This window comes from Drosophila innubila, chromosome X (assembly GCF_004354385.1).
Source record: "Drosophila innubila isolate TH190305 chromosome X, UK_Dinn_1.0, whole genome shotgun sequence".
In the NCBI taxonomy this organism is placed as follows: domain Eukaryota; kingdom Metazoa; phylum Arthropoda; class Insecta; order Diptera; family Drosophilidae; genus Drosophila; species Drosophila innubila.
The window spans coordinates 12130624-12154654 of record NC_047626.1 but is presented as its reverse complement, the minus strand read 5'-3'; the positions used below and the strand labels follow the sequence as shown (position 1 = coordinate 12154654).

The 24031-nt window shown below is 42.6% G+C and overlaps 7 protein-coding genes across 9 annotated transcripts; 2 read left to right on the top strand and 5 right to left on the bottom strand.

Moving 5' to 3' along the window:
• Positions 1-912: 912 nt before the first annotated feature.
• LOC117794057 (neuronal PAS domain-containing protein 2) lies at positions 913-6518 on the bottom strand. Of its 2 annotated transcripts, XM_034634516.1 has the most exons (3): positions 5758-6518; positions 4223-5687; positions 913-3115 (listed from the first exon to the last, which is right to left on the bottom strand). In XM_034634516.1, exons 2-3 carry the CDS (start codon positions 5522-5524, stop codon positions 1862-1864), a joined length of 2556 nt encoding a protein of 851 aa, XP_034490407.1. In that variant the 5' UTR covers positions 5525-5687; positions 5758-6518; the 3' UTR covers positions 913-1861. The 2 variants fall into 2 exon arrangements, with proteins under 2 accessions (XP_034490407.1, XP_034490406.1); XM_034634515.1 differs by having other exon boundaries at positions 4223-6518.
• Positions 6519-7000: 482 nt separating this feature from the next.
• Positions 7001-10945, top strand: LOC117794055 (ATP-binding cassette sub-family F member 1). Of its 2 annotated transcripts, XM_034634512.1 has the most exons (3): positions 7001-7181; positions 7245-8418; positions 9179-10945. In XM_034634512.1, exons 2-3 carry the CDS (start codon positions 7266-7268, stop codon positions 10795-10797), a joined length of 2772 nt encoding a protein of 923 aa, XP_034490403.1. In that variant the 5' UTR covers positions 7001-7181; positions 7245-7265; the 3' UTR covers positions 10798-10945. The 2 variants fall into 2 exon arrangements, with proteins under 2 accessions (XP_034490403.1, XP_034490402.1); XM_034634511.1 differs by having other exon boundaries at positions 7001-8418.
• Positions 10914-11454, bottom strand: LOC117794064 (replication protein A 14 kDa subunit A). Its single transcript, XM_034634526.1, has 2 exons — positions 11161-11454; positions 10914-11103 (listed from the first exon to the last, which is right to left on the bottom strand). Exons 1-2 carry the CDS (start codon positions 11398-11400, stop codon positions 11002-11004), a joined length of 342 nt encoding a protein of 113 aa, XP_034490417.1. The 5' UTR covers positions 11401-11454; the 3' UTR covers positions 10914-11001.
• A 457-nt stretch (positions 11455-11911) lies between these two features.
• LOC117793943 (protein regulator of cytokinesis 1-like) lies at positions 11912-14162 on the bottom strand. Its single transcript, XM_034634401.1, has one exon. It carries the CDS (start codon positions 14046-14048, stop codon positions 12036-12038), a length of 2013 nt encoding a protein of 670 aa, XP_034490292.1. The 5' UTR covers positions 14049-14162; the 3' UTR covers positions 11912-12035.
• An 871-nt stretch (positions 14163-15033) lies between these two features.
• LOC117793663 (protein regulator of cytokinesis 1-like) lies at positions 15034-17043 on the top strand. The gene has a single exon (XM_034634045.1). It carries the CDS (start codon positions 15070-15072, stop codon positions 16870-16872), a length of 1803 nt encoding a protein of 600 aa, XP_034489936.1. The 5' UTR covers positions 15034-15069; the 3' UTR covers positions 16873-17043.
• Positions 17044-17074: 31 nt separating this feature from the next.
• On the bottom strand, positions 17075-22399 carry LOC117793661 (zinc finger protein 37). The gene is made up of 4 exons (XM_034634042.1): positions 21203-22399; positions 20152-21142; positions 18539-19158; positions 17075-17565 (listed from the first exon to the last, which is right to left on the bottom strand). The coding sequence occupies exons 1-4, from the start codon at positions 22239-22241 to the stop codon at positions 17495-17497; spliced, it is 2721 nt and encodes a 906-aa protein (XP_034489933.1). The 5' UTR covers positions 22242-22399; the 3' UTR covers positions 17075-17494.
• A 306-nt stretch (positions 22400-22705) lies between these two features.
• Positions 22706-23939, bottom strand: LOC117793665 (probable 6-phosphogluconolactonase). Its single transcript, XM_034634047.1, has 3 exons — positions 23742-23939; positions 22940-23427; positions 22706-22882 (listed from the first exon to the last, which is right to left on the bottom strand). Exons 1-3 carry the CDS (start codon positions 23881-23883, stop codon positions 22757-22759), a joined length of 756 nt encoding a protein of 251 aa, XP_034489938.1. The 5' UTR covers positions 23884-23939; the 3' UTR covers positions 22706-22756.
• Positions 23940-24031: the final 92 nt, after the last annotated feature.

Below are 24031 nucleotides of genomic sequence, written 5' to 3'. Positions count from 1 at the left end.
GAAAAACTGTCTGATCAATATTGGTTAAATTTATTTTTTATTTTAAACTTCAAATGACAAAGAAATTAATCTATTAACCATTTTGTCGAATCCATTCCCCCAAGTGAAAAGTATTTGATTCATTTACGTATTTTTATTTTCAGTAATAATAATTATTTTTATTAATATTTTACATGCTATGTATTTAATTGCTAAACATTTGTAACGCATTATTATCGTTATTTAATATTATTGAAAGTATTATCTTTGTTTTTTTTTTTGCATTTGTTTTTGTTATATTTCTTTTTATTAGCTGTTTTATAAATTAGATTGTACAAAAGGTCTAGACAACAACACAAAAAAGAACACAAAATTTACTATATATACACATTAGATGTATTTATTAGTATATATTTATATATGTTTATTTATTAATTTATATAGATATAACCCAAAAGTGTTTTAAGAGCACAACTCGTTGACAAAGTAAAATGTAAAAATAAAACAAAATTTTACAAATTTGCTTAAATTAGGATTACAAATTAAACTACGCACTAAAAAAACGATCGAACGAAACGAAAAATATAAGGAAAAAACCAAAACAAAAGCTTTGCTACAAAACAAACAAAAAAAAAAGTATAATATTAATAATAAAAAATGTTGTTAATAATAGCTACACAAAAAACACAAAAAAAAAAACGAAGACAAAGATTTTGCTATTAAACAATAAGTGCTAACTGATAAGGCAAACCACAAACCGCAACCAAATCGAGTGGAGCATAAAGAGGGGGCTGGGGAGGGGGAAAACGGGAACTGGATAGCTTATGAAATTATTCAATCAAAGATAATCTAAATAGTTACAACTGTGTGTCATATACAATAGCTCAGTGCTCAGTGGGGTAGGAAAATTCCCGTGTCTGTGTGTTGTTTATATTTCTTTTTGTGGAGAGAGGGGGTGGGGGGTGTTGGTGGTGATAGGGTTTCTCACATTTCCCCTTCTAAAATTAGAGCTATACATATATTGTTTATGTATTTAATTGAGTATTAATTAATCGTGTTTGTGTGAGGCATAAACATTGCAAGTGGATATTATTATTTACCGAAACGTTTCAAAAAGAGTATTTCGGTAAAAGTTTCTATATTTTGTTTATTTTACTTTTTGTTCTATCGGTTGCGGTACTTTTTAACTTTTTTATATGCAGAAAATTGATGTAAAATTACGAGTGTACGAATAAATGTGGAGTGTATGTATTTAATCGCGATAAACCTTACTTCAATTTTGGTATTTTTTGGAAAAATGTTTAACGTTTCGGTTTTGGTTATATTATTTGAAATATTGTTTAGTTTTTAACTTGACTGCTGCAGTGTTGTCCAATGATTTATAAAACTAAAATCTCTCTATCGCTCTCACTCTTTCTTTTCTTCTCGCTATTTCTCTCTTTCTATCTAGCTTGCATTTGCGGTGTTTAAAATCTGTTAAAAGTTAATGAGTAGCTGTACTTAAAACAATATATATATATATATGATTTTCTTTTGTACTCTGTTTGCACTGGGTATCAAGTGTTGTTGTTGTTGGTTTTGTTTTGTTTTGCGTAGTGTTGGTAAATTTTGGATGCAGGAAGGTGCTAGGGGACAAGGTGGGAAGGTGGAAAAAGGAGGAAGGGGAGGGCAAAGCTTCAGCCGTGCACTGAATACTGAGCTATTTCTTTTTCGATTTAAATAAATATATATGTATGTATATAAGTATAAAGATTGTAGCTAATCCGAAAGGCAAAAACGTTGGCGATAAGCGTACGCCGTTTTCCAACACTGGCAACCAGAAATCACACTTGTTGTTGCTGCTGCTGCTCTCTCTCACTCTGTCGCTCTCCGCCGTTCTCTCTCACTGGACGTTGTCTGTCGCCTGTTTGGTTATCACTGAAACCGGCGTCGATGCTGGCGATGTCGTTGCCGCATCGTATTCGCTTTTGATGTTGACCAGCAGCTGCTTCTGCATCTGATGCTCCAGCATAAAGGCGTCCATCTGCTGCTCCAGCTTGGGCAGCAATGTCTTGCGCTGCTGCTGTTGCTGCTGGTAGAGCGTTTGTGCCTCCTGTCCCATGCTAAGCAGTTTGGTGTCCAGACTGCGCAACGTATTCGACAGTGCGGCATGCAATTGCGTTGGCGATGCTGCTGCAGTTGCTCCAGCTTCCGCTGCCACTCCCACAACATTTGTGACACCGCCCGCTGCTGCTCCACCCGCTGCTGACTTTGTTGGCGTTGTCATTAATCTTTGCAGCACGCTGACTCTTGGAGTAGTTGCTGTTGCTGTTGCAACTGTTGCTGGTGGCGGGGATGCATTGCTGCTGGCCTCATCCGGCAGCTCCAGGCTGCACGCACTCGCCGGCGACAATGTGGAGCTCTCACTGAGGCAACAGCTCACTTGACGTATGACGCCCGTTGCAACACTGCGTTGCTGTTGTTGTAGCTTCTGTTGCTGCTGCTGCTGCTGCTGCTGCTGTTGTTGGTACTGTAAATTGCGGGCCGATGTTACATTCACCACATTCACCGATTTCGATATTGAATGCTTGACATGATTAGGAGCTGGCGGCACCAGCGCCAATTGAGCTGGCGATGGCGCCTGCTCCTCCAGCGTCAAGGCCGTGTTGCTGGAGGAGGCGGGTGAGCTGCAACAACCATCATCCATGGCATCCATGTTGACATCATCTATGCCATGCACACTCCCATTTCCATGCCCATTTCCATTCGCCGTCTTTTGCAGATTCTCAATGAGATATAGCACAATCCTCTCCAGCTGCTGTGGCGCTCTTGAGGCGGGCAAATCGGGACTGGTGTGTGTGGGTATATCAGCTTTAATGATCGTCGAGAATTTGTTCTTCATCTCCTGCACCTTCTGTTTGCCCGCCTCCTCGTCCAGCAATGTGTTGACACAGAGAAATGAATGCACCTTGTTGCTGCTCTTGTCAATCTCAAGGAATCCCTTCGATTGCAGGTAAATAAAGTGTCCATTTCGAGATAGCAAGCGATAACAGCTCTCGCCGTAATCGCTATTGCAATCGTACATCTGCCGCAATGCCACAATCACCCAGCGTACATCGTCCAGGTGCATAAAGCTGAACGGGCTCAGGTTGCGCACCTGTCAAACGACATATCAAATCAATTGAAATTCCAATCAGAATCATTTACATATATATATGTACCTATGTATGTATGCACATGTAAATATTTAATAAATTACTAGCAATTATCTACTTTAGTATACACACTAACCAAGTAACTACACACATTAATAATTTTGTTAAATAATTCATTAGTTTGATAAGCTAACGTCATGCTAAAATTCTGATTCGATTCATTTTGTCATGTTAAAGCAATAACAACTGTTAATATAGTGTTGCCATACTCTGTGCATATACGTATACTGCCAGGTGGCAACACTTTCATTATATTTCAATTCTCAACTTGAAAATAGTTGTTAAAACTTGAACATAAGAAAATGTGTTCACTTGTCTTTTAGCATAAGCTTAATGAAAATAATGGTTAATAATCATAAGGAAGTTACTTCTTGCTCTAATGATCATTCTAATTTCAATACTATGATAATTAAGTGAACAATAAATATGCTATTGACAATAATAATATTGCTTCTAATTCGAATAACAACAATACTAGTGCTAATTTTAAATTATATTAATTTAAATGGAAAACGATTATAGTTATAATAATTGCTAAATTTCCCTAATGGTAATGTAAATTCTAATGACTAAAATGATTGGTGATGCAAATTCTATTAAGGCTGTTTTTAATGATAGTTCGATGAACAACAAGAGGAGAAATGATAATGCTTATGACAATGATGCTAATTAGAATGATAATGAAAACAAAATGACTAATGCTAATGACAATGCTAATGCTGATACTAATTAGAATGATAGTAATAGTAATGCAAATGCTAATGGTAATTCATGGGAAAACAAAATGACCAATGATAATGCTAATGACAATGATGCTAATTAGAATGATAATGAAAACAAAATGACTAATGCTAATGACAATGCTAATGCTGATACTAATTAGAATAATAATGATAACTTTAACTATTACGATAGTGATAGTAATGCAAATGCTAATGGTAATTAATGGGAAAACAAAATGACCAATGATAATGCTAATGACGATGATAATTCTGATACAAATTAGTTGCAACTATTACGATAATGATAATGATCTCTTGCACACTGACCTCATCCTTCATGTAGCCGGCAACGATGCCAATGCGCTGATCACAGTCAATGATGCTGCCGTCGATGAGATGCCGTGTGCGGTATTCCAGCTGATACGGCTCCGGCTGACGGCACATGAGGCTCAGGTTGGTGGAGCTTTCCCGCATGATGCGGACCATGGCCACGAGGACGATGTCGTTGCCGCTGATGCCGTGCAGCGCTGCCTGCGCGATGGCATCATGTTGAGGCAGGCAAGGTGGCGGTAGCGTCGCTGTCGCTGTCGCTGCCGACGCAGCTGCCGCAGTAGCAGCAGCCAAAATATTATTATTACGCGAACGTCTTATCAGCTGCGATACGATTGGATAATTGGCAGCGGCGCCACCCGTTACCGACGAGTCGCTGCGTCGAAAGCAGCCATCGATTTTCGCCCATTCATAATGACGCGTCGCCTCTGCCCGCGTCGACGCGCGCGCCAAGCGAACTGTGAAGCAGCGTCGATCGGCGCGCAGACGCTCATCGATGGCCGACAGATGGGCGATGGTCTCTGGGCTGGGAGTGCGACTCCGAGTGCGATCCTCATGATGCTCATGATGATGCTCAAGTTCATCCTGCTGATGATGATGCTCCAAGTCATCATCATCATCTTCATCGCTGGCGGACGTTGACTGCGACTTATGTTGCCGTCGCTGCTGATAGAAAAGCGTCTCAATGTCACGTGGTATGAGCTGTTGCCGCAACAGCGCCTGATCATCCGGATGCGTTATCTGCAACAGATTCTGTCCATACAAATCCGACTGACAATGGCCGAGCAGCTGCTCCACGCTGCCGGAGACGAGCACAATCTGTCCATTGCAGGTGAGCGTGATTAGAAAGCTGTCGAGTAGCTGCATCAACGTATCCGTCAATTGTGGCGTATCATTAGCAATGATACTGCTACTGCTACTATTACTATTACTGTTACTGCCTCCTCCATTGGGTAGCTTGAGATTGAGCTTTCGACGGCGTCGTGTCGCCGACTTGCCAAAGACGTACTCCAGCCGCAGTCCGTGTGTCGCGAACCGCAGCACGGCGGTTTTGTCCAGACGCCGCGTGGACTCGGCGGCATGTGGCACCATTGTCGCCAGCTCCTGTATGCTGGCATTCAGTTTATCTCGACGCTGCTTCTCCGCCAGATTACGCGCCTCCCTGCCATTGGCTGCTCCATTGACGTCGTTTGATTCCGCATCGCCGACCGCTGCTGTCATAATTGCGACGCAGCCGCTGCCGCTGCCGCTGCCACTGCCGCTGCCGCCGTTGACTGAGGCGGCGACTACTGCTGCCATTGCGCACGTTATTGTTATTGTTGTTATTTTGTATTCTAATGTATGCCTCTGTGTGTGTGTGAGTGTAGTATGTGTGTGTGTGAGTGTAGGTGTGTGTGTGAGTGTAGTGTGTGTGAGTGTAGGTGTGTGTGTGTGTGTGAGTGTAGTGTGTGTGTGTAAACTGCTGCTGTTATTATTATTATTATTATTATTATTATTATTGCTACAAATCGTTAGCTTGTTTTGATTCTTACGTTTACGTGCTCACGGTTGCCGAATTCGATATCGAATTCGCTTTTCTCCATGCATTTGATTTTCTTTTTATTATTAATTGGCGCGCTGCGGAAAATTGTCACTCTCCATAACTTAGCGGCCTCTGACGTCGCCTCTCTCAGCTCTGTTTGCGTATTTTGTTAATTTTTTTGAGCGGATTTGTTGCTATTTTTTTAAAGTTTTCAAGGTCTCGCTCGTAGTATCGCACTGTTGTTGTTGTTGTTGTTGTTGTTTTTGTTGCTACTGTTAACCACCTTTGGGCTATGTGCGCGGCGACCCCCTCCCCCTTGGTCCACTCCCTCACTCTCTATCACACACACACAGCGTATGTTATTTTCCGTTTTAGTGGAATTTTTTGTTGCTTTTTTTTGTTTTTTTTTTGATTGCGTTGCGAATCTCAATCTCCTTTGCGTTGTGGCTCTAGCTCTGTTGTTTTTGTTGTTGCTGTTGTTGTTGGTGGTGCTGTTGTTGTTATTGTTTTCGTTATTGTTTTTGTTATTGTCACTTTAACCACAGCGCCTAGTTCCGTTGTTAGCCATTCAATGGAAAGTATTTGCAATTAGATTGAATATCACACACACTATATGCACTATTTTGTTTATATTAGTAATTAATTGTTTATTAAACAATTATGTAGCTCGGCGACATTTGTGGCAAAAAAAATATATCTCTATCGATATATCGATAGGCATGCACGCTTATCGACATCCACGACAGGACAGTTCAGCTAGTTCCGTTTGATGCCAACAAACCACCAGCTGATTGACGACATTTACGAAAATACTTGTAAAAATTGAAATCAATATTTATGAAAGCAATCCATAGTTGTAAATCCATGTTATATGAAGTTTCAAAAAACGTGTCACTCAATTAACATTTGTTTCGGCTGTGAACCAGTTCTGAACGATGACATCACGATTCCGATAATAATTACAGTGCGCACACAGTCACAAAACATAACATGTTTATATGGCAGCTAAACCACATTGTTTTGACTTGCATTATTTGCCACAATTGTTTATAGAGACCACTTCATTCTGTTTTATTCAATACCGCACAATTATGTATGGCATCTGACAGTTGAATATTATAACTTTATATTATAAATGAATATTATAATTTAAAACAAGTACGAGCTTAAAAAGCAAGCTTTTCTAAATCGGTTCTTGCTTTAAAGCGCCTTCAATATGTGGTTATAAATTCATTAAAAATCGTTATAAGCTGTCGTATAAACTTGTTAACAGTCACAGACACGCACACTCGCAGAGGCAAATAACCATCGTGTGCTTGCTCTTCTTCTTCTTCCAGCTCCACATTTTGGCACATTTGCCAGCTGTGCACGTGAAAGCCGCCGCCGCAGCAGCAGCCACAACAGCAACAAAGCAAAACGCAAACGTAAACGTAAATCATCAAATTATCAAAAATCAGCAATTTCGTTTTTTTGTGTAATATTAGTTTATTCAACAACAGTTACCCCAACAGAAGCGACATGTCGAAGGCGAAAGGCAAAAAGAAGGAACGCTTCGATGACGAAGACGATCACAAAGAGACAGAGAAAGTGATTGCCAACGAGAAGAAGCAGGCAAACAAAAAGGGCAAGAAGGGTAAACGAACGGGTGCTGGCGGTGATTCTAGTGATAATGAATCCCTAAACAGCAACAAGTTAGCGGATGATCTGGAAAGCAACAAATCATCGCAAAGCAAGCAGAAGAAGGCAGCCAAAAAGGGTAAAAAGGGTAAGAGAAACGATGATTGGAGCGATGAGGATGAGACGCCAGCAAAGCCAGCTGCTGAATCCGACCAAGAGATGGCGCCAGTTGCAAAAACCGCCAACAAGAAGCAGCAGCAACAGGGCAAGAAGAGTAAAAAGAACAACAAAAAGAAGTTGGATGATGGCTTCAGTGACGATGACAGTGACAACGAGCTTGATAATGCGGAGGAGGAGCAGGAGGAGCCGGTGGCAATCATAGCCAAGAAATCCAAAAAGAAGCAGCAACAGCAAAAGAATAAATTTGCCATGAGTGACGATGATGAAGATGAGGATGAGGAGGAGGAGCAGCTAGATGTGGACTCTGAGGAGGAGCAAGTGGCAGCTGCTAAGCCGGCAACCAAGAAATCCAAGCAAAAACAGCAGAAGCAGCAAAAGAACAAATTCGAAATGAGCGACAATGAAGATGAGGAGGAAAAGGAGGAGGAGCAGGAGCTGGAGGTGCAGAAAGCAGAAGAGGCAGAGAAGAAGGATGTGAAGCAGGCGGAGCAATTGAAGCCCGAGTCCAAATCAGAGCCTGAACTCGATCAGAAATTGACTGAAAAAGTAGCTGCAATAACGCTCAAGGAAACGGAACCAGCGGAGGCGGAGGAGGAGGAGCCCAAGTCGGAAGAGTCTGCCGAGGCAACTGTCGACACCAAGGACAAGGACAAAGAGAAGGACAAGAAGCTCACACACAAAGAGAAGAAGAAGCAAAAGAAACAGCTGGAATATGAGCGACAAATGGAATTGATGACCAAAAAGGGAGGAGCTGGACACTCGGATCTGGATAACAATTTCACCATGTCGCAGGTGCAAAAGAGCGCAGGACAACAGGCGGCCTTGGAGCATGCCGTCGACATCAAGATTGAGAATTTCACAATATCAGCCAAGGGTGAGTTCACTTTCATTTTCTCTTTTTTCTATACACTTTTTCAGAGGGTATTTCAATTTCTCCCAAAAACGTGTAACGCATTAAGCGCGAGAAATAGTTTCCATGAAGTATATATATTCTTGTTCAGCATGTCGAGCTGAGTCGTTATAATCATCTCCATCTGTTTCTAGTCTCTCAGTTTTGAATCTATCTTTATGAAACTTGAGGCGAGTCTGTCTTGTAGCTACAGGTACTGTATCTGTCGGAATTGGACTGATCGAGTTATATTATATAGCTCTTTTATTATGAAAACCTTACTTGCTTTTTAAGATATCTCCACCAAACTTTTAGATTGTGTATCTAATATTTTCTAATAAATCCTGAACAAATTTGGCGAAAACTGGAAGATTATATCATATATCTCTTATAGGAACGATCAGTTGAAATTCAACTTTTATCATGAGAAACTTACTTGTTTTTTAAGAAATCTCCACCAATTTCTTAGATTATGTATCTTATATTTTCTAATAAATCCTAAACAAATTTGGCATAAACTGGACGACTAAATCATATAAATATCTCTTATTGGAACGATCAGTGGAAATTCAACTGTCATTATAAAAACCTTACTTGCTTATTAAGTTATCTCCACCAAACTTAAAGATTGTGTGTCTAGTATTGTTTATACATCCCGACCAAATTTAGTTAAAATTGGAACACTGTATGCTTACTTATACTTATTCATTCATTCTTCCTCTCTTTCCCGCTCTCCCTCCGTTAGGTAATGATTTGTTTGTGAATGCGAATCTGTTGATTGCCCATGGACGTCGCTATGGTCTCGTGGGTCCCAATGGACATGGCAAGACGACGCTGCTGCGTCACATTGCGACGCGTGCCTTTGCCATCCCACCCAACATTGATGTGCTGCTGTGCGAACAGGAGGTGGTGGCCACCGATAAGACGGCCATTAATACCATCTTGGATGCGGATGTGAAGCGCACGGAGATGCTCAAGAAGAGCGAGGAGTTGGAGAAACAATTTGCTGGCGGTGATCTGAGCGTGCAGGAGGAACTCAATGATACCTTCGCTGAATTGAAGGCAATTGGCGCCTATTCGGCCGAGGCACGTGCTCGTCGCATCCTTGCCGGTCTTGGTTTCAGCAAGGAGATGCAGGATCGACCCACCAACAAGTTCTCGGGTGGCTGGCGTATGCGTGTCTCCTTGGCCCGTGCTCTGTACTTGGAGCCAACATTGCTGATGCTCGATGAGCCGACAAATCATTTGGATTTGAATGCGGTCATTTGGTTGGACAACTATTTGCAGGGGTGGAAGAAGACATTGCTGATCGTTTCTCATGACCAGAGTTTCTTGGACAATGTCTGCAACGAGATCATTCATCTGGATCAAAAGAAGCTGCAGTACTACAAGGGCAACTACTCCATGTTCAAGAAGATGTTTGTGCAGAAGCGTCGCGAGATGATCAAGGAGTATGAGAAGCAGGAGAAGCGTATACGCGAACTGAAGGCACATGGACAGTCCAAGAAGGCGGCGGAGAAGAAGCAAAAGGAGTCCCTCACCCGTAAGCAGGAGAAGAACAAGACAAAGCAACAGAAACAGGATGAGGATGAGGGGCCACAGGAGCTGTTGGCTCGTCCCAAGGAATATATTGTGAAATTCCGTTTCCCGGAGCCATCACAATTGCAACCACCAATTCTGGGTGTGCACAATGTCACGTTTGCCTTCGATGGCCAAAAGCCATTGTTCATTAAGGCCGATTTTGGCATTGATCTGACCAGTCGTGTGGCCATTGTCGGACCCAATGGTGTCGGCAAATCAACGTTCCTCAAGCTGCTGCTGGGCGAACTGGAGCCCCAACAGGGTGAGCAGCGCAAGAATCATCGCCTGCATGTCGGACGCTTCGATCAGCATTCGGGTGAGCATCTGACGGCAGAGGAATCGGCTGCGGAGTATCTACAACGTCTATTTAATTTGCCGCATGAGAAGGCGCGCAAGGCATTGGGATCGTTTGGATTGGTCAGTCACGCGCATACGATCAAAATGAAGGATCTGTCTGGTGGTCAGAAGGCGCGTGTCGCTCTCGCCGAGCTGTGCCTTAGTGCGCCCGATGTGCTCATCCTGGATGAGCCGACCAATAATCTGGATATTGAATCAATCGATGCTTTGGCCGAGGCCATCAATGAGTATGAAGGCGGCGTCATTATTGTCTCCCACGACGAGCGACTCATACGTGAAACGGGCTGCACCCTGTATGTCATCGAGGATCAGACAATCAATGAGATCGATGGCGAGTTCGATGATTATCGCAAGGAGGTGCTCGATTCACTCGGCGAGGTGGTCAACAATCCCAGTGTTGTGGCCAATGCGGCAGTGCTGCAGTAGACTGTCTCCAGTCTCCCGTCTATAGTCACTTCACTAGATAGCCTTTTTTATATATATATATATTGTATGTATGAACGATAACGAATGTTAAACTTATTTGGAATGCGTACAGGTGTACTAAATAAATTCACAATGTTTATTAAATATGTATGAGAACAGTATATGCATGTAATGATGGTGTTTCTCTCTCTCTCTCTGTTCCTCTTAGCCATAGCGATAGAATTGCTTCACATTGTTGAGCAACTGCGTCATCGTATTATAACTCTCCGTATCAAAATCGATATTCTCGCCGCCAAATTCAATCACCTGCAATTAATGTGAACACATTAAGCAAATACTTTTATCGGGCACTGTCAAATGTACCTCTTTGCCGCGTATGGCGTCGCCAGCATTGGGCACACCAATCACCTCCACCCACGCTCCTTCTGCTGCGCCAAGATCGCTGGGCAGACTTATGCGCAGCTTGTGATTATCGGTGCTGTTCGCCAGCAGCGTTGAGCCGGCAACGCTTTCCACGCGCACCATTATGCTAACTGTTTGGCCGGCAAACTGTTTCAGCATGCCGCCATTGACCAGAGTGCGTGGCTCAAAAGGTGTATTCATTTTGATTGCAGTCTTCTTTCAAAACTCAACTAATTTCCGTATAAGCGACAATCAACAATGACTAAAAAAAAGCGCGTAAATATTGTAGCACAAACAGCTGCTGACTGCTATGACGTTTTATCGTTTTCACTTTGATGCAAGCTATCGATATTCGTCTGAATATTCGCAAAAGGTGGCAGCTGTCAATACATAACAATTGGGGTATTCCTGAAACAGATTTACAATTGGTTTCAATTTGGTTTCAGCATATCTGAATCTGTTTCAGGAAAACCCCCAATTTATTTATAAACTTTGTTTAAAGTTTGCACAGAAAAAAAAACATTTTATTTGCCAATAATGCAGAACAAAATAAAACTAATTTCTGCATTTCAGCACAGGCAGCAGCTAACTGCTATAACATTTTATCGTTATCGGGTTGGGAGATAACGATGTCTCTATAACCGCAAACGGCGACAAATGCCGCCGCATTCAAACTGATAACCGATAAAAACAAACATTTTATTTCAAAATGTAAAAAAAAAATATGAAAATGTATTTACATATACTGCTTTGAATTACAATTAACACCACAGCTAAATAATACTCTTAATTAAACAGAAAAATAAGTACTTTCAGTAAAATGATTATCTTATAATCTATAAATGCTTTCTTAGTTTTAATGGACGGATGGACGATCCCATTTTCAGTGGTAAAATGGAAGAGCGCGCAGCAGGTTCAATGGATTTCTCGAAGGAATCGTATGTGTCATCCTTGACATTCTCATCGGTTTCGAAGCCATCATTCTCCTCGTCCTCATCCGATGGTCCCCTAATTCGAATCTCAGGTACCTGATGTGCCTTGGTGTGCGCCTTCTTGGCCGAGTGGTGACCCATGCTGCGTCTTCCCACACCTGAGCTGCGACGCATTGTGTCCTCCAGCACACGCACCTTCTTCATCGGAGACTTTCCCGCCTTGGGCTGGACGGGCTGAAGGCGTTGACTCGGCTTTCGCACGGCTGGAGACCCTTTCATGGCAGTCAGCGTCTTCATCAGATTGCGCTTGGCATGCGGAGTCTCTGGCTTATGAACGTCTCCATTTTGTAGCTTCCTCTTGTGAAGATTTCCCGTGCTCTTCGCCGCTGACTTTGTCATGGAAGTCAGTTTCCAATTGGACGGAGTTCTCCGCAACGACATCGTTGAAGCCGACATGGCGGATACGTTTCTTTGCGACAAGGGCGTACGGGGAGCAGTTGAACCAGGAGCAGCCGGTGGCAACATCTTGCCCTTGCCGTTGCCGGAAGGAGTCGTTACTGCATGCTTGCGGACAGAGCTCTGCTGCTCCTTGGCCTGATGCAGACGCACCCATTCACTGGCCATGTGCTCCAAGATGTTCTCGCCATGAACCAGGAATGGCGACCCAGTGCGCAACTCATACGCTTGCACCAACTCCGTGATCTGTCGCTCAATCTTTGGCAGCTTGCTCCCGATCGCCTTCCTCTCGCGTTCCTCCTTCAGTAGCTGCCCACCGCGATTGTTGAATCGATTGGGTTCGTTGGCCTTCGCCTCCAAGGCCTCCATGCGTGCCCAGAACTCAGCGCGACTTGCGAACAACTCGAATATCTCCCTGTTCTCACTGTAGAAACTCTTCAGATCATCCAGCTCCAGTTCGTGCAACTCCAACAGATCCTCGTTGTACCAGTCGTCGTAATAGTTGGAGAACCGCTTGCGCTCCTGCTGTGACTTGAGTGTCAAGTCCCACCACTTCCTGATCTCCAGCCGCAGCTGCTCAATGAACGTCTTGAGGTTCTGGCTACGCAGCTGCTGACACCGCTGCAGCTCCTCATTGAGCACATCGTAAGTCCGCTGCGTATACTTTGTAGCTTCACGCACGCGCCGCATGGCAAACTCATCCGTCTCCTGAAGACGCTCCCACAGCACATGAATCTTCTGCCTCATATCGTCAACGCGTTCGTGCAGCTCCACAACCTGGGCCGCAAACCTCTGTTGCATGCAACGCAGACTCTTGAAGATATCCGGAGTCAGAGACTGATTCGCCTGACTCAGCAACTGCTCGTCTGCAGCTGTCTGAGGTGTCAACTCCAGCACCTTCATGTCCTGCTTGATCTGACTGCGCAACTGGAACAGCTCCTCCAGCCGACGGGTCCGCTCTGCCCGCAATCGCGTCAGGTGTTCCGAAAAAACAAGCATCTCCTGCGGCTTGGGCAGCGGATCCGCCAACAGAGGCAGCGGCAACTCACCCAGCTCCTCACACAACTCCTCCTGCTGCAGCAGCAACTCACAGATCTCAGCACGACGCTCACGCAGCTCCTCACGCAGATGCTCGATACTCTCGTCCAGCCTCTGTTGCCAAACAGTCAGTGGCATGTCCTCTGGCATCTCTCCAATATCCACACTCTTGTGCAGCAGACGTCGCACCTCTGAGGCCTCCTCGCGCAGTGCACTAATCCCATCCCTGATCGACCTCTCCTTCTCATCTGATTCTGTCAATAAGTCTATGTAAAAGTGGCGCACGCGCTCCTCCAACTTGTGCATCAATTCCAGGCAATAGTCTGTGTCAAACATATGCGACCATTTGATGTGCAGCTGATCGAAGTGTTTACTGGTCGTCTCTAATATTGCTAACTTTGTTATCTTCGCTTGTTCATCCATTTCAACGTTTACATATATTTATGTTGCTCTTATAGTCTTATTTTTAATTACAAAATACAAAATCAAAAAGTGACGCCAACAATCGGTTAACTGTAAACACATCTTAGTGCTGCCATATTTTCCAAAATAAGCTATTTTATTATGTTAAGAGCGCTCGACTTCGCTGCAAAGACATTTAACATTACAGAAACACGTTTCATACATAATCAAAATACGTTAAATTTAAATTTATTTTATTTAACTGATAAATGTAATGTTTGGATCAGTTATTTTTTATTTTCTGAGCAGTACATTTATGGTAGGCTTACCGAACTTATTTTTTATTTCTTAAATATTCTTGATCTGTTAAACTATATATATATTTTACTTTGTTTTAGTTTAAACGTGATGTACATATATATACAAAAAACACTTTAAATTACATTTTTTCTTTTTCATAAATTAGTAAAAGGCTATATTAATATTAAATTGAAAAAAAAAATGGAAAAACTATTATTCTGTAACAAAACCGTAATACAAGTGGCAACATTGCTGGAACACCCCAAATAGTATTTGTATAAAGTGACCATGTCCAAGCGCTCTGTTAACCATTATCGGTTTGACTGTCATCTTTACAGAGAATGTAAATGCTCCTCACATAAAGGTGCCCACACACGAGCATGCTCGGCTCGTCGAAGTTTTCCTTTGACCACAGACGGCGACCGGCTCGTTAATAACAAGCCAACTTGTTACGTTTTTAATAAATATTTTGTTCAATTTTACCTCATTGACGTTAAAATCAAAGTGACGTTTGGTGTGTTTTGATTTGATGTTCGCACACAACGCTACAAACTTCGACGAGCCGAGCATGCTCAGCGCACATGCTTGTCGTGTGTGGGCACCTTAACGTAGTCTTTTTTTTTCAAAAAAGGTGGCAGCACTAAGATGTGTTTTAAATTTACCGTAAGTTCAATTGATGTTGATTTTGATTTGATTGTTTTTGATTTTGTATTCTGTAATAAAAAATTAGACCTTATTAGCCATGGATAAACAAGCGAAGATAACAAAGTCAGCAATATTGGAGACGACCAGTAAACACTTCGATCAGCTGCACATCAAATGGTCGCATATGTTTGACACAGACTATTGCCTGGAATTGATGCACAAGTTGGAGGAGCGCGTGCGCCACTTTTACATAGACTTATTGACAGAATCAGATGAGAAGGAGAGGTCGATCAGGGATGGGATTAGTGCACTGCGCGAGGAGGCCTCAGAGGTGCGACGTCTGCTGCACAAGAGTGTGGATATTGGAGAGATGCCAGAGGACATGCCACTGACTGTCTGGCAACAGAGGCTGGTCGAGAGTATCGAGCATCTGCGTGAGGAGCTGCGTGAGCGTCGTGCTGAGATCTGTGAGTTGCTGCTGCAGCAGGAGGAGTTGTGTGAGGAGCTGGGTGAGTTGCCGCTGCCTCTGTTGGCGGATCCGCTGCCCAAGCCGCAGGAGATGCTTGTTTTTTCGGAACACCTGACGCGATTGCGGGCAGAGCGGACCCGTCGGCTGGAGGAGCTGTTCCAGTTGCGCAGTCAGATCAAGCAGGACATGAAGGTGCTGGAGTTGACACCTCAGACAGCTGCAGACGAGCAGTTGCTGAGTCAGGCGAATCAGTCTCTGACTCCGGATATCTTCAAGAGTCTGCGTTGCATGCAACAGAGGTTTGCGGCCCAGGTTGTGGAGCTGCACGAACGCGTTGACGATATGAGGCAGAAGATTCATGTGCTGTGGGAGCGTCTTCAGGAGACGGATGAGTTTGCCATGCGGCGCGTGCGTGAAGCTACAAAGTATACGCAGCGGACTTACGATGTGCTCAATGAGGAGCTGCAGCGGTGTCAGCAGCTGCGTAGCCAGAACCTCAAGATGTTCATAGAGCAGCTGCGGCTGGAGATCAGGAAGTGGTGGGACTTGACACTCAAGTCACAGCAGGAGCGCAAGCGGTTCTCCAACTATTACGACGACTGGTACAACGAGGATCTGTTGGAGTTGCACGAACTGGAGCTGGATGATCTGAAGAGTTTCTACAGTGAGAACAGGGAGATATTCGAGTTGTTCGCAAGTCGCGCTGAGTTCTGGGCACGCATGGAGGCCTTGGAGGCGAAGGCCAACGAACCCAATCGATTCAACAATCGCGGTGGGCAGCTACTGAAGGAGGAACGCGAGAGGAAGGCGATCGGGAGCAAGCTGCCAAAGATTGAGCGACAGATCACGGAGTTGGTGCAAGCGTATGAGTTGCGCACTGGGTCGCCATTCCTGGTTCATGGCGAGAACATCTTGGAGCACATGGCCAGTGAATGGGTGCGTCTGCATCAGGCCAAGGAGCAGCAGAACTCTGCCCGCAAGCATGTAGTAACGACTCCATCCGGCACCGGCAAGATGTTGCCACCTGCTCCAACTGCTCCCCGTACGCCCTTGTCGCAAAGAAACGTTTCTGCCATGTCGGCATTTACAATGTACCTGCCGGAAGCTCCGTCCAATTGGCAGCTGACTTCCATGACAAAGTCAGCGGCGAAAACTACAGGAAATCTTTACAAAAGGAAGCGACAAAGTGAATCTAACAGCAAAGTAGAGACGCCAAAAGCCAAGCGAAGTTTAACGAGGACGTTGAATTCGCTGAAGGCGTCTCCAGTCATGCGAAAGCCGAGTCAACGTCTGTTGGTCAAGAGGCAGAAGCTGACGAAGTCGCCCTTGTGGAAGGTGCGTGTGTTGAAGGACAATGAGGGCAACGGAAACGTGCAGCAGGAATTGCCGGAACCTCGTCGCAGCCGAATGTGGCAGCCAAAGAAGAAATAAGAGAGAATTAGATAAATATTATTAAACGAATTTACTTATGTTTTAAAATTACGACTTAATATTGTTTAAACACTAAAATTAAATCGACAAAGAAAATAATTTATACTAATGTGTGCTGGGCAACACAATTCGATAAATTTAAACAATTTTATATATTTACAGAATACATTCTTAAAGGCAAAACTTAAAAAAAAAAAACACATTTTTTCATTCTTTGCTCCATTTTCATTTTGAACATGTTTGCATGTGTATTTGCAATATTAAAAGCTATATTCTTAGTTGTACAAATATGAGTTATTTTTTTATAATTTCATTAAAAATTGCATACATGTTAAACATAAATATAAAAGCATTGAAACGTTCTTATATTATTATAGATAGTTACTTATTTAATATTAACAATGTAATCAAGAAATTTCAACGTTTAGTTTAGTCACTGGTAAAACAGCGAGTTACAGAAGAAATTGGTTTTGAGCATGATAAACCCCATTTTGCATGATACGAGTATCATAGGGTATTATAGCTTTAAGAGAGACGCTCTTAATAGAATTCTACTGTTGGTGATGTAAGTCTTCTTCGGTTGTTGTTGTTCTTGTTCTTGTTGTTGTTGTTGCAACATCGGCTATTTTCCTGTCTCGCTGCCGCTGGCATTGCTCTGTTGACTGTTGCCTCCATGGTTGTACATGAGATGGGCTGAAATTAAGAGTGAGACAGACAGAGGTGAATTAGAATGAAATGGAAGTAGATGCGAGAGAGATACAAAGAGATATGTAAAAAGATAAATAAATATAGAAATAGAGATTGATATAAATCCAGATAAGTAAATATAACTATGAAATAGACAAAAAATATAGGCATTATAGAGATTTAGTTAGTTAAAGTAATAGAAATAGATGTAAGGATATAGATAATTACTAACATTTAAATAGAAATAAAAACAGTTTTTGAAATTTATTGTAGATACACCAATTACACCAAATATAAGATGCAGTGATTGAACTAGTCATATAAATCCAAACTGTGAATCAAGATTAAAATAATGTAACTGTAAAAGTCGAAAAAAAAGAAACGAGTTGTCGATCAATCGGCAAATAATTAACCTATATATTTGGAATTTATCTATTTGGAATTTATCTAAACACTCCATTTGTTTTCTTTTTTTTAAATGCCAAGGTTAAAGTATGGAAGAAATGGTCAGTGATTGAAAAAAATTGAGTTTTCCAATTTTAATGCAAAATCAAATTAGAGGTCAAATAATTATAAAATTGACATTGCTCAAGAAAATTTAATACGCTTTGACAAATTTTTGACAGTTTGAAGTTTTCGAAAAAGTGATGAGATGGTAAAAATTAAAAATTTGCAAATGAATAAAATAAATATAGTTATAGAAATGTACAAAAAAAGGTAGAAATGTTTTTAAGGTTAAATATCATTCAAAAAAATTGACAGTTATGTTTTAATACACACAGATGTATAAATAAAGTCAAATATATGGAGATTTGGATAGGAGTAGAAAAGTAGACGGATAGAGAAAGAATATATATAGGAATATAAATAAGGAAATAGGCATATTCAGAATATTCGAATACAGAGTTGCAAATTATAGGATTACAAGTCTCTAACTGACACTTCTATATGATAGATAGATAGATAGATTCCAGCTTACCCATCACAACGGGCGCTATGTTGAATGCCCCAAAGGGCGCCGTTGTCGTTGCTGTGGCATTATTCGCAGCACCAACAAATCCAACAGCTGTGTCCGGAACAAGGGGTAACGTAATGGGCACAGTTACAGATGCAGGGGATGCTGTGTTTGTGTTTGTGTTGTAGGTGACAGGTGAATGTATAATTGGTGTGGCAATTGTTGCAGATGCCGCCGCCGCTGTTGTTGTTGTTGTGGTCACTGTTGCAGCATCTGTCTGGAAACGTGTGGGCGGAATTACAACCGTGGTGAGATGCGAATGCGTCGGTTCATCCAGGAGTCCAGTGCGTTGTAGCCTTCCCGTTTTCGTTTCAATATGCTTGTTGTGGGCGCTGAGACAATGGTTGCGCATGTGGTAAAGTTGCAGAAAGTAGGCATCACAATGTGGACACTTGTAACGCTCGCCCGTGTGGCGTCTTATGTGCGCCTTCAGATCATTGCTCTGACTGAAGCTCTTCTGACACTGATCACACTTGTACGGACGCTCGCCCGTGTGTGTCCGCATGTGGATGGTGAGATTGTAGGCGCGATGAAAGCTCTTGCCACACGTGTTGCACAGATTCGGTTTGGTGCCCGTGTGATACCTATAATAAATATACAGATAAGCAAAATGTATTAAGAATCTAATTTACCCACATCAAGTTGTATTTAACAATCATAAATAATGCCGTTTTATTTAATATAATACTTAACTTTGCCTATTTTTATATCTTTATATATCAGCTTTTTCATATTTATTTTTGATTTCTCTAAAATTTCAAAGACTGCAACATTTTTAGAGAAGGTTAAATTCTATTCTTTCGGTTCCGGTACGTCCCGAAAAACGGTTTCGGTAAAAGGTTTTATTTCAGTTTTTTTCTTTCGGTTCCGGTATCAGTACCGGAACGTAACGGTACAACTAATCAATTTTGAAACATTTTAATATTTTAAGATGTTTTATAATAAATATGACATCGAAATAAACAGACCTAGGGCAAAAAAAAACGAATTTAAAAATATTTGAATGCAGAATGTATGCAGAGGCCAAATCATGAGCAAAATGACATTTCGAATCGGTTCAGTTTTGATCAAGTTATGACAGTTTAAAGTTGGTCAGACTGCGGATTTAGCCACTTTACAAGTCCAAAATTTTGTTCAATTTCACATGATTTTTTACAAAAAAATGAAAGGTCTCAGAATCAAGTTTAAAATGTTGTTTTATACTAATTACGATATAAGGAGTTGATTAAACGAGAAAACTTGAGATTTAAAATTTTTAATTTTCGAAATTTCAAAGGGGGGACCCTTAGCATCGAAATCAATATCTAGTAGAATCTAGAAAAAAATATTTTTTTTTAGGAATTTGATAAAATTTAAATGCAGAATGAATTTAAATGCCAAATAATGATCACAATGACATTCCGCTTGAAAATCGGTTCAGTTTTGATCAAGTTATGACAGTTTGAAGTTGGTTAAACTGCGGATTTAGCTACTTCACAAGTCAACATTGTTATCCAATTTGGCATGATTTTTTTACAAAATTCCAATATACCTAAGATGATTTTCCTGCTTGTTGTATGGAGTGGATGTCGACTTACCGCTCGTGCACCTTGAGATCTGTGGCACGGGGAAATGCCTTGGTGCAGTAACGGCACTTGTAGGGCTTCTCTCCATTGTGACGGCGCATGTGGACGCGCAGATAATCGTTGCGGGCAAAACTGTCGCCGCATATGCAACAGAGGAAGTTCCGCTGACCCGTGTGCGTCTTCTCATGGCTGCGCAGCTGTTGGCGCTCCTTGAATGTCTCATCGCAAGTTTTGCAGGCATAAAGGAATTCCGTGTGGAGGAGCGTATGCTTGCGCAGATATGTCTTGCTGGAGAATCTCTTGGAGCAGTATTCACATGTGTGTTCGCTCAGTTGCAGCTTGAGTTCGCTGTTCGCATCGAGACCCTCGCCATTGTGTTTGCTCAGCTTGTGCCGCTCGAGGGCATCGGGACGTGTAAAGGCTGCTTCACATAGAACACACTTGTGCTCCTTGTTGCCATGCAAACTCTGTATATGCGCCTTTAAATGATCGCTGCGTGCAAATCCCTTGGAGCAATGCGGACAACTGAGCGGCTTCTTCTCCAGATGCGACAATTGGTGGCGCAACAAGTGACAGTGGCGGGAGAATGTGCGCTGACAGACGTCACAACGATTCTCGGGATTGGCATTTGGTTCGCCATCAGTTTGTTTATTATTGCGACGACGACGTCGTTGTTTGGCCGTCGATGGTTTCTGCAAATATTCTCGCACGATTTCCACAGGTGCCACAGCTTGTGGCAGCTTCTTTGACTTATCCTTGGTGGTAGCAGCGACTGTCAACTCTCGCTCATCGTCAGCTTCGTCTTCGTCAATGTAATCCAAGTCGCTGTCATTGTCATCATTGCAAAAATCTTCCTCATCCTGATCCTCCTCATCATCGGAGCTGTGCAGCACATTCGCTGTTGTGGGTGTCCCCTTCAAATCTTCCACTGCATCCACATTAACGCTATCAACACGCTGTCGCTCCTGTTTAATGGGTAATTGTGGCTCTGCTAGTGGCTCCTCTGTGTATTAAAAGTACTCGTATGAGAGTAATATTTGGAGCAAATGTATGCATTTCTTACCCTTAACTTCTGTTGTTGCCAGCTCATTTCTGGCTGCACTTTTCTGCTCCTCCTTTGCCTCCTCCTCCTTCTGATCTGCCTGTATCTTTGCTTTTCTTTTACGCCTCTCGCGCGTTACTTGCGCCTCTATTGGAGCCGGACAATGTTCTAGCTCCGGTTCGGCTTCTGGTTCGGGTTTAATATGCAGCCAAAGGGATTGCTTAGCCTCGGCATCGGCCTCATCATCGTCAGCCTCCTCGTTGCTTGATATGGGATTCGTATGGCTTTGATAGACACTCTCAATGTTCTCGTTATCATCATCGTCGGAGCATTGGTCATTGAGTAAAACGGCAGCTGATTCCAATTCATCGCCACTGTGCATGGTTGTCTCGTCGGCAGGTGCCCAGATTGTATCCTCCTCCTGCTCGGTCAGCGTCCGGCGCTGTTTATCCGACTTGTGCACTGTGCGCATATGACGAAGCAGATGATCCCGCCGACTAAAGGCGCGATTACACTCGCGGCATTCAACGCGACGTTGCATGAATGTTGATGTTGTTTTTTGATCGTGCTTCTCCACAAGATGACTGCGCAATTGTCGAAATTGTTCAAATTGTGCACCACACAATTTGCACTTGAGTTCCTCGATATATTTGTGCTGCTGATTGCGATGCATACGCAGCTCAATAATGTTGAGAAATTCCTCATTGCAAATGCCACAAGGCAGCATTGGTAACTGTTCCGTCTGGGTGCAAACATCGCTGCTGTTTGGCTTCGCTGCCGGAGTCTGTCCCAGGATCGCGACCAGGGAGCGATAGGCCTTCTCAGCGTCTCGTTTGAAGCGATACGCTTGGCAGGCGGCCTTAATGCACGTATCGCACATATGATGCGGCATCTTGTCGAACCGCTCGCAGGTGTAACGCGTGCATTCATTCAGTATCTGGGCAATGTTCGCGCCCTGCTCCACGGGCGCCTCATCGTAGATGAAGTAGAAATCGCCCACTTCGCGCAGGCAAACGCGACAGACGCGCTCCGCATCGAATTCGCTGAATGTGTCTGGCATTTCAAATGCGTTCGTGTGCGTATATATTTATCAATCAGTTATTTGTTAATTTACGCAATAATTATTACCGCAGCATTGCGTTTCTCAATGTTTGTAAATTGTGGTTTTTTTTTCTTACATTTTCACTTGAACGACAATTTTGCCCAGATCTGGTGGCACTTTGCTCTGTTTGATTAATGCAGTGGCAACGCCATCTGAATTGTCAACACTATATTTGTTAAAGTGCGCGAATTCAAAAGTACGTTGCCTTACAAAAGCGTATGTAAATATATACATATATACTAGGTACTTGTTAATTTACACAATTATTGTAAATGTATGTTGTTTTCTAACCTTTTTAATTGAATATATATTTTATGCTGATCCGGCAGCATCAATGCAATGCAGTCAGTGGCAACGCCATTTAAGTTGTCAACAATGTATTTGTTGAAGGGCGCGGCGCGCATTCAAATATACGTTTGGGATGAAATCGCAACAGCATAAATATTTTATTAGCTATGTATTTTTTACAATTTTTAACAGCACTTGGATTGACTAACAAATGATTTGGCTGCGCCAGCATCTGCAAGCAATGTCAACTCTCCATGCTTAGGTTCTATCCACGCAGCGGGAAACTCTTTATCCAGATCGAAAAACACGCGCTGTAATTAAATAAGAATGTATTATTTAATTGTTATTAATTTAAAAATAATGCTTACCTTTACAACATCAGCTTTACCGGCACCTGTGACAACAAACACAACATCTTTAGCGTTATTGATCAATGGAAGCGTAAATGTGATACGTTCTGGCGGCGGTTTTGGGGAATCACGAATTGGAATGACTAGACGATGAGTTTCCGCCAAGCTAGCTGGTTGCTCTGGAAACAATGAGCATGTATGTCCATCCGGTCCCATGCCCAAAAGTAACAAATCAAACTCTGGACAGCTTGTGCAAAATTCAGCTTTCACCCGTGTCTCATAGTCATTGGCACAGTCATCCAAGGGCAATGATGTGTTCGCCTTCACAAATTGACTATCCAAAATGTTTGGCAATTGGGTTGACATTTGTGTTTTGTACGCCCAGTAGGTGGACTCCTGATGATCAGGAGACACATAGCGCTCGTCACAGAAGAAAAACTTCCAGCATGTCGTGTCCAGTTGAAGATCAACAAGTGCGCGGGTCAAAAGCTGCACGAGCGAACCACCTGTTAATGCAAAACAGACGATGCTAGACTTTGTACATATTTGAAATAGCGCGATGTAAGGTCACCTTAAGCAGTGCTGACAGAGTTTCAATGTTCCAAATAGATAGAAATAGCTAAGAAGCTATAAAGCAACTAATAATACGAAAATTAAGATTATTTATTTGTTCTAGCTTTTCCAACCAGCTAGTTAGCTGTAGCACTTGAAAATTTACCAAGTCCAGCTACATACTAGCTAAAATTGCAGCACTGATCTCAAGTTGAGCTTATCACACACGCACGTACTCACACACATTTGCACATATTTTTGCACTCACCTGAGAGGCCAAGGCGAAAAGTTTCGCATTTTTCGAGTGCTCGATTTGCACAACGTTTTAGCACATCGCCGAGATCCTTAACCAATTTATCTTCAGTTTCGGCCACACTTACATGGAATCGACACTTTCGCGATGTGGCCATGTTAGGGTTTTTAAAAAATTGCCGCCTTTCTAAGCTGATATTATTGTGTGTTTAAAGGTGAATGTGATATTGCATGTATTTATATTTTGTGTTGGCAGCGTTGCCAGATCAAGTTGACGTGGCGTTGCCATTTTTCAGTACGTAAACA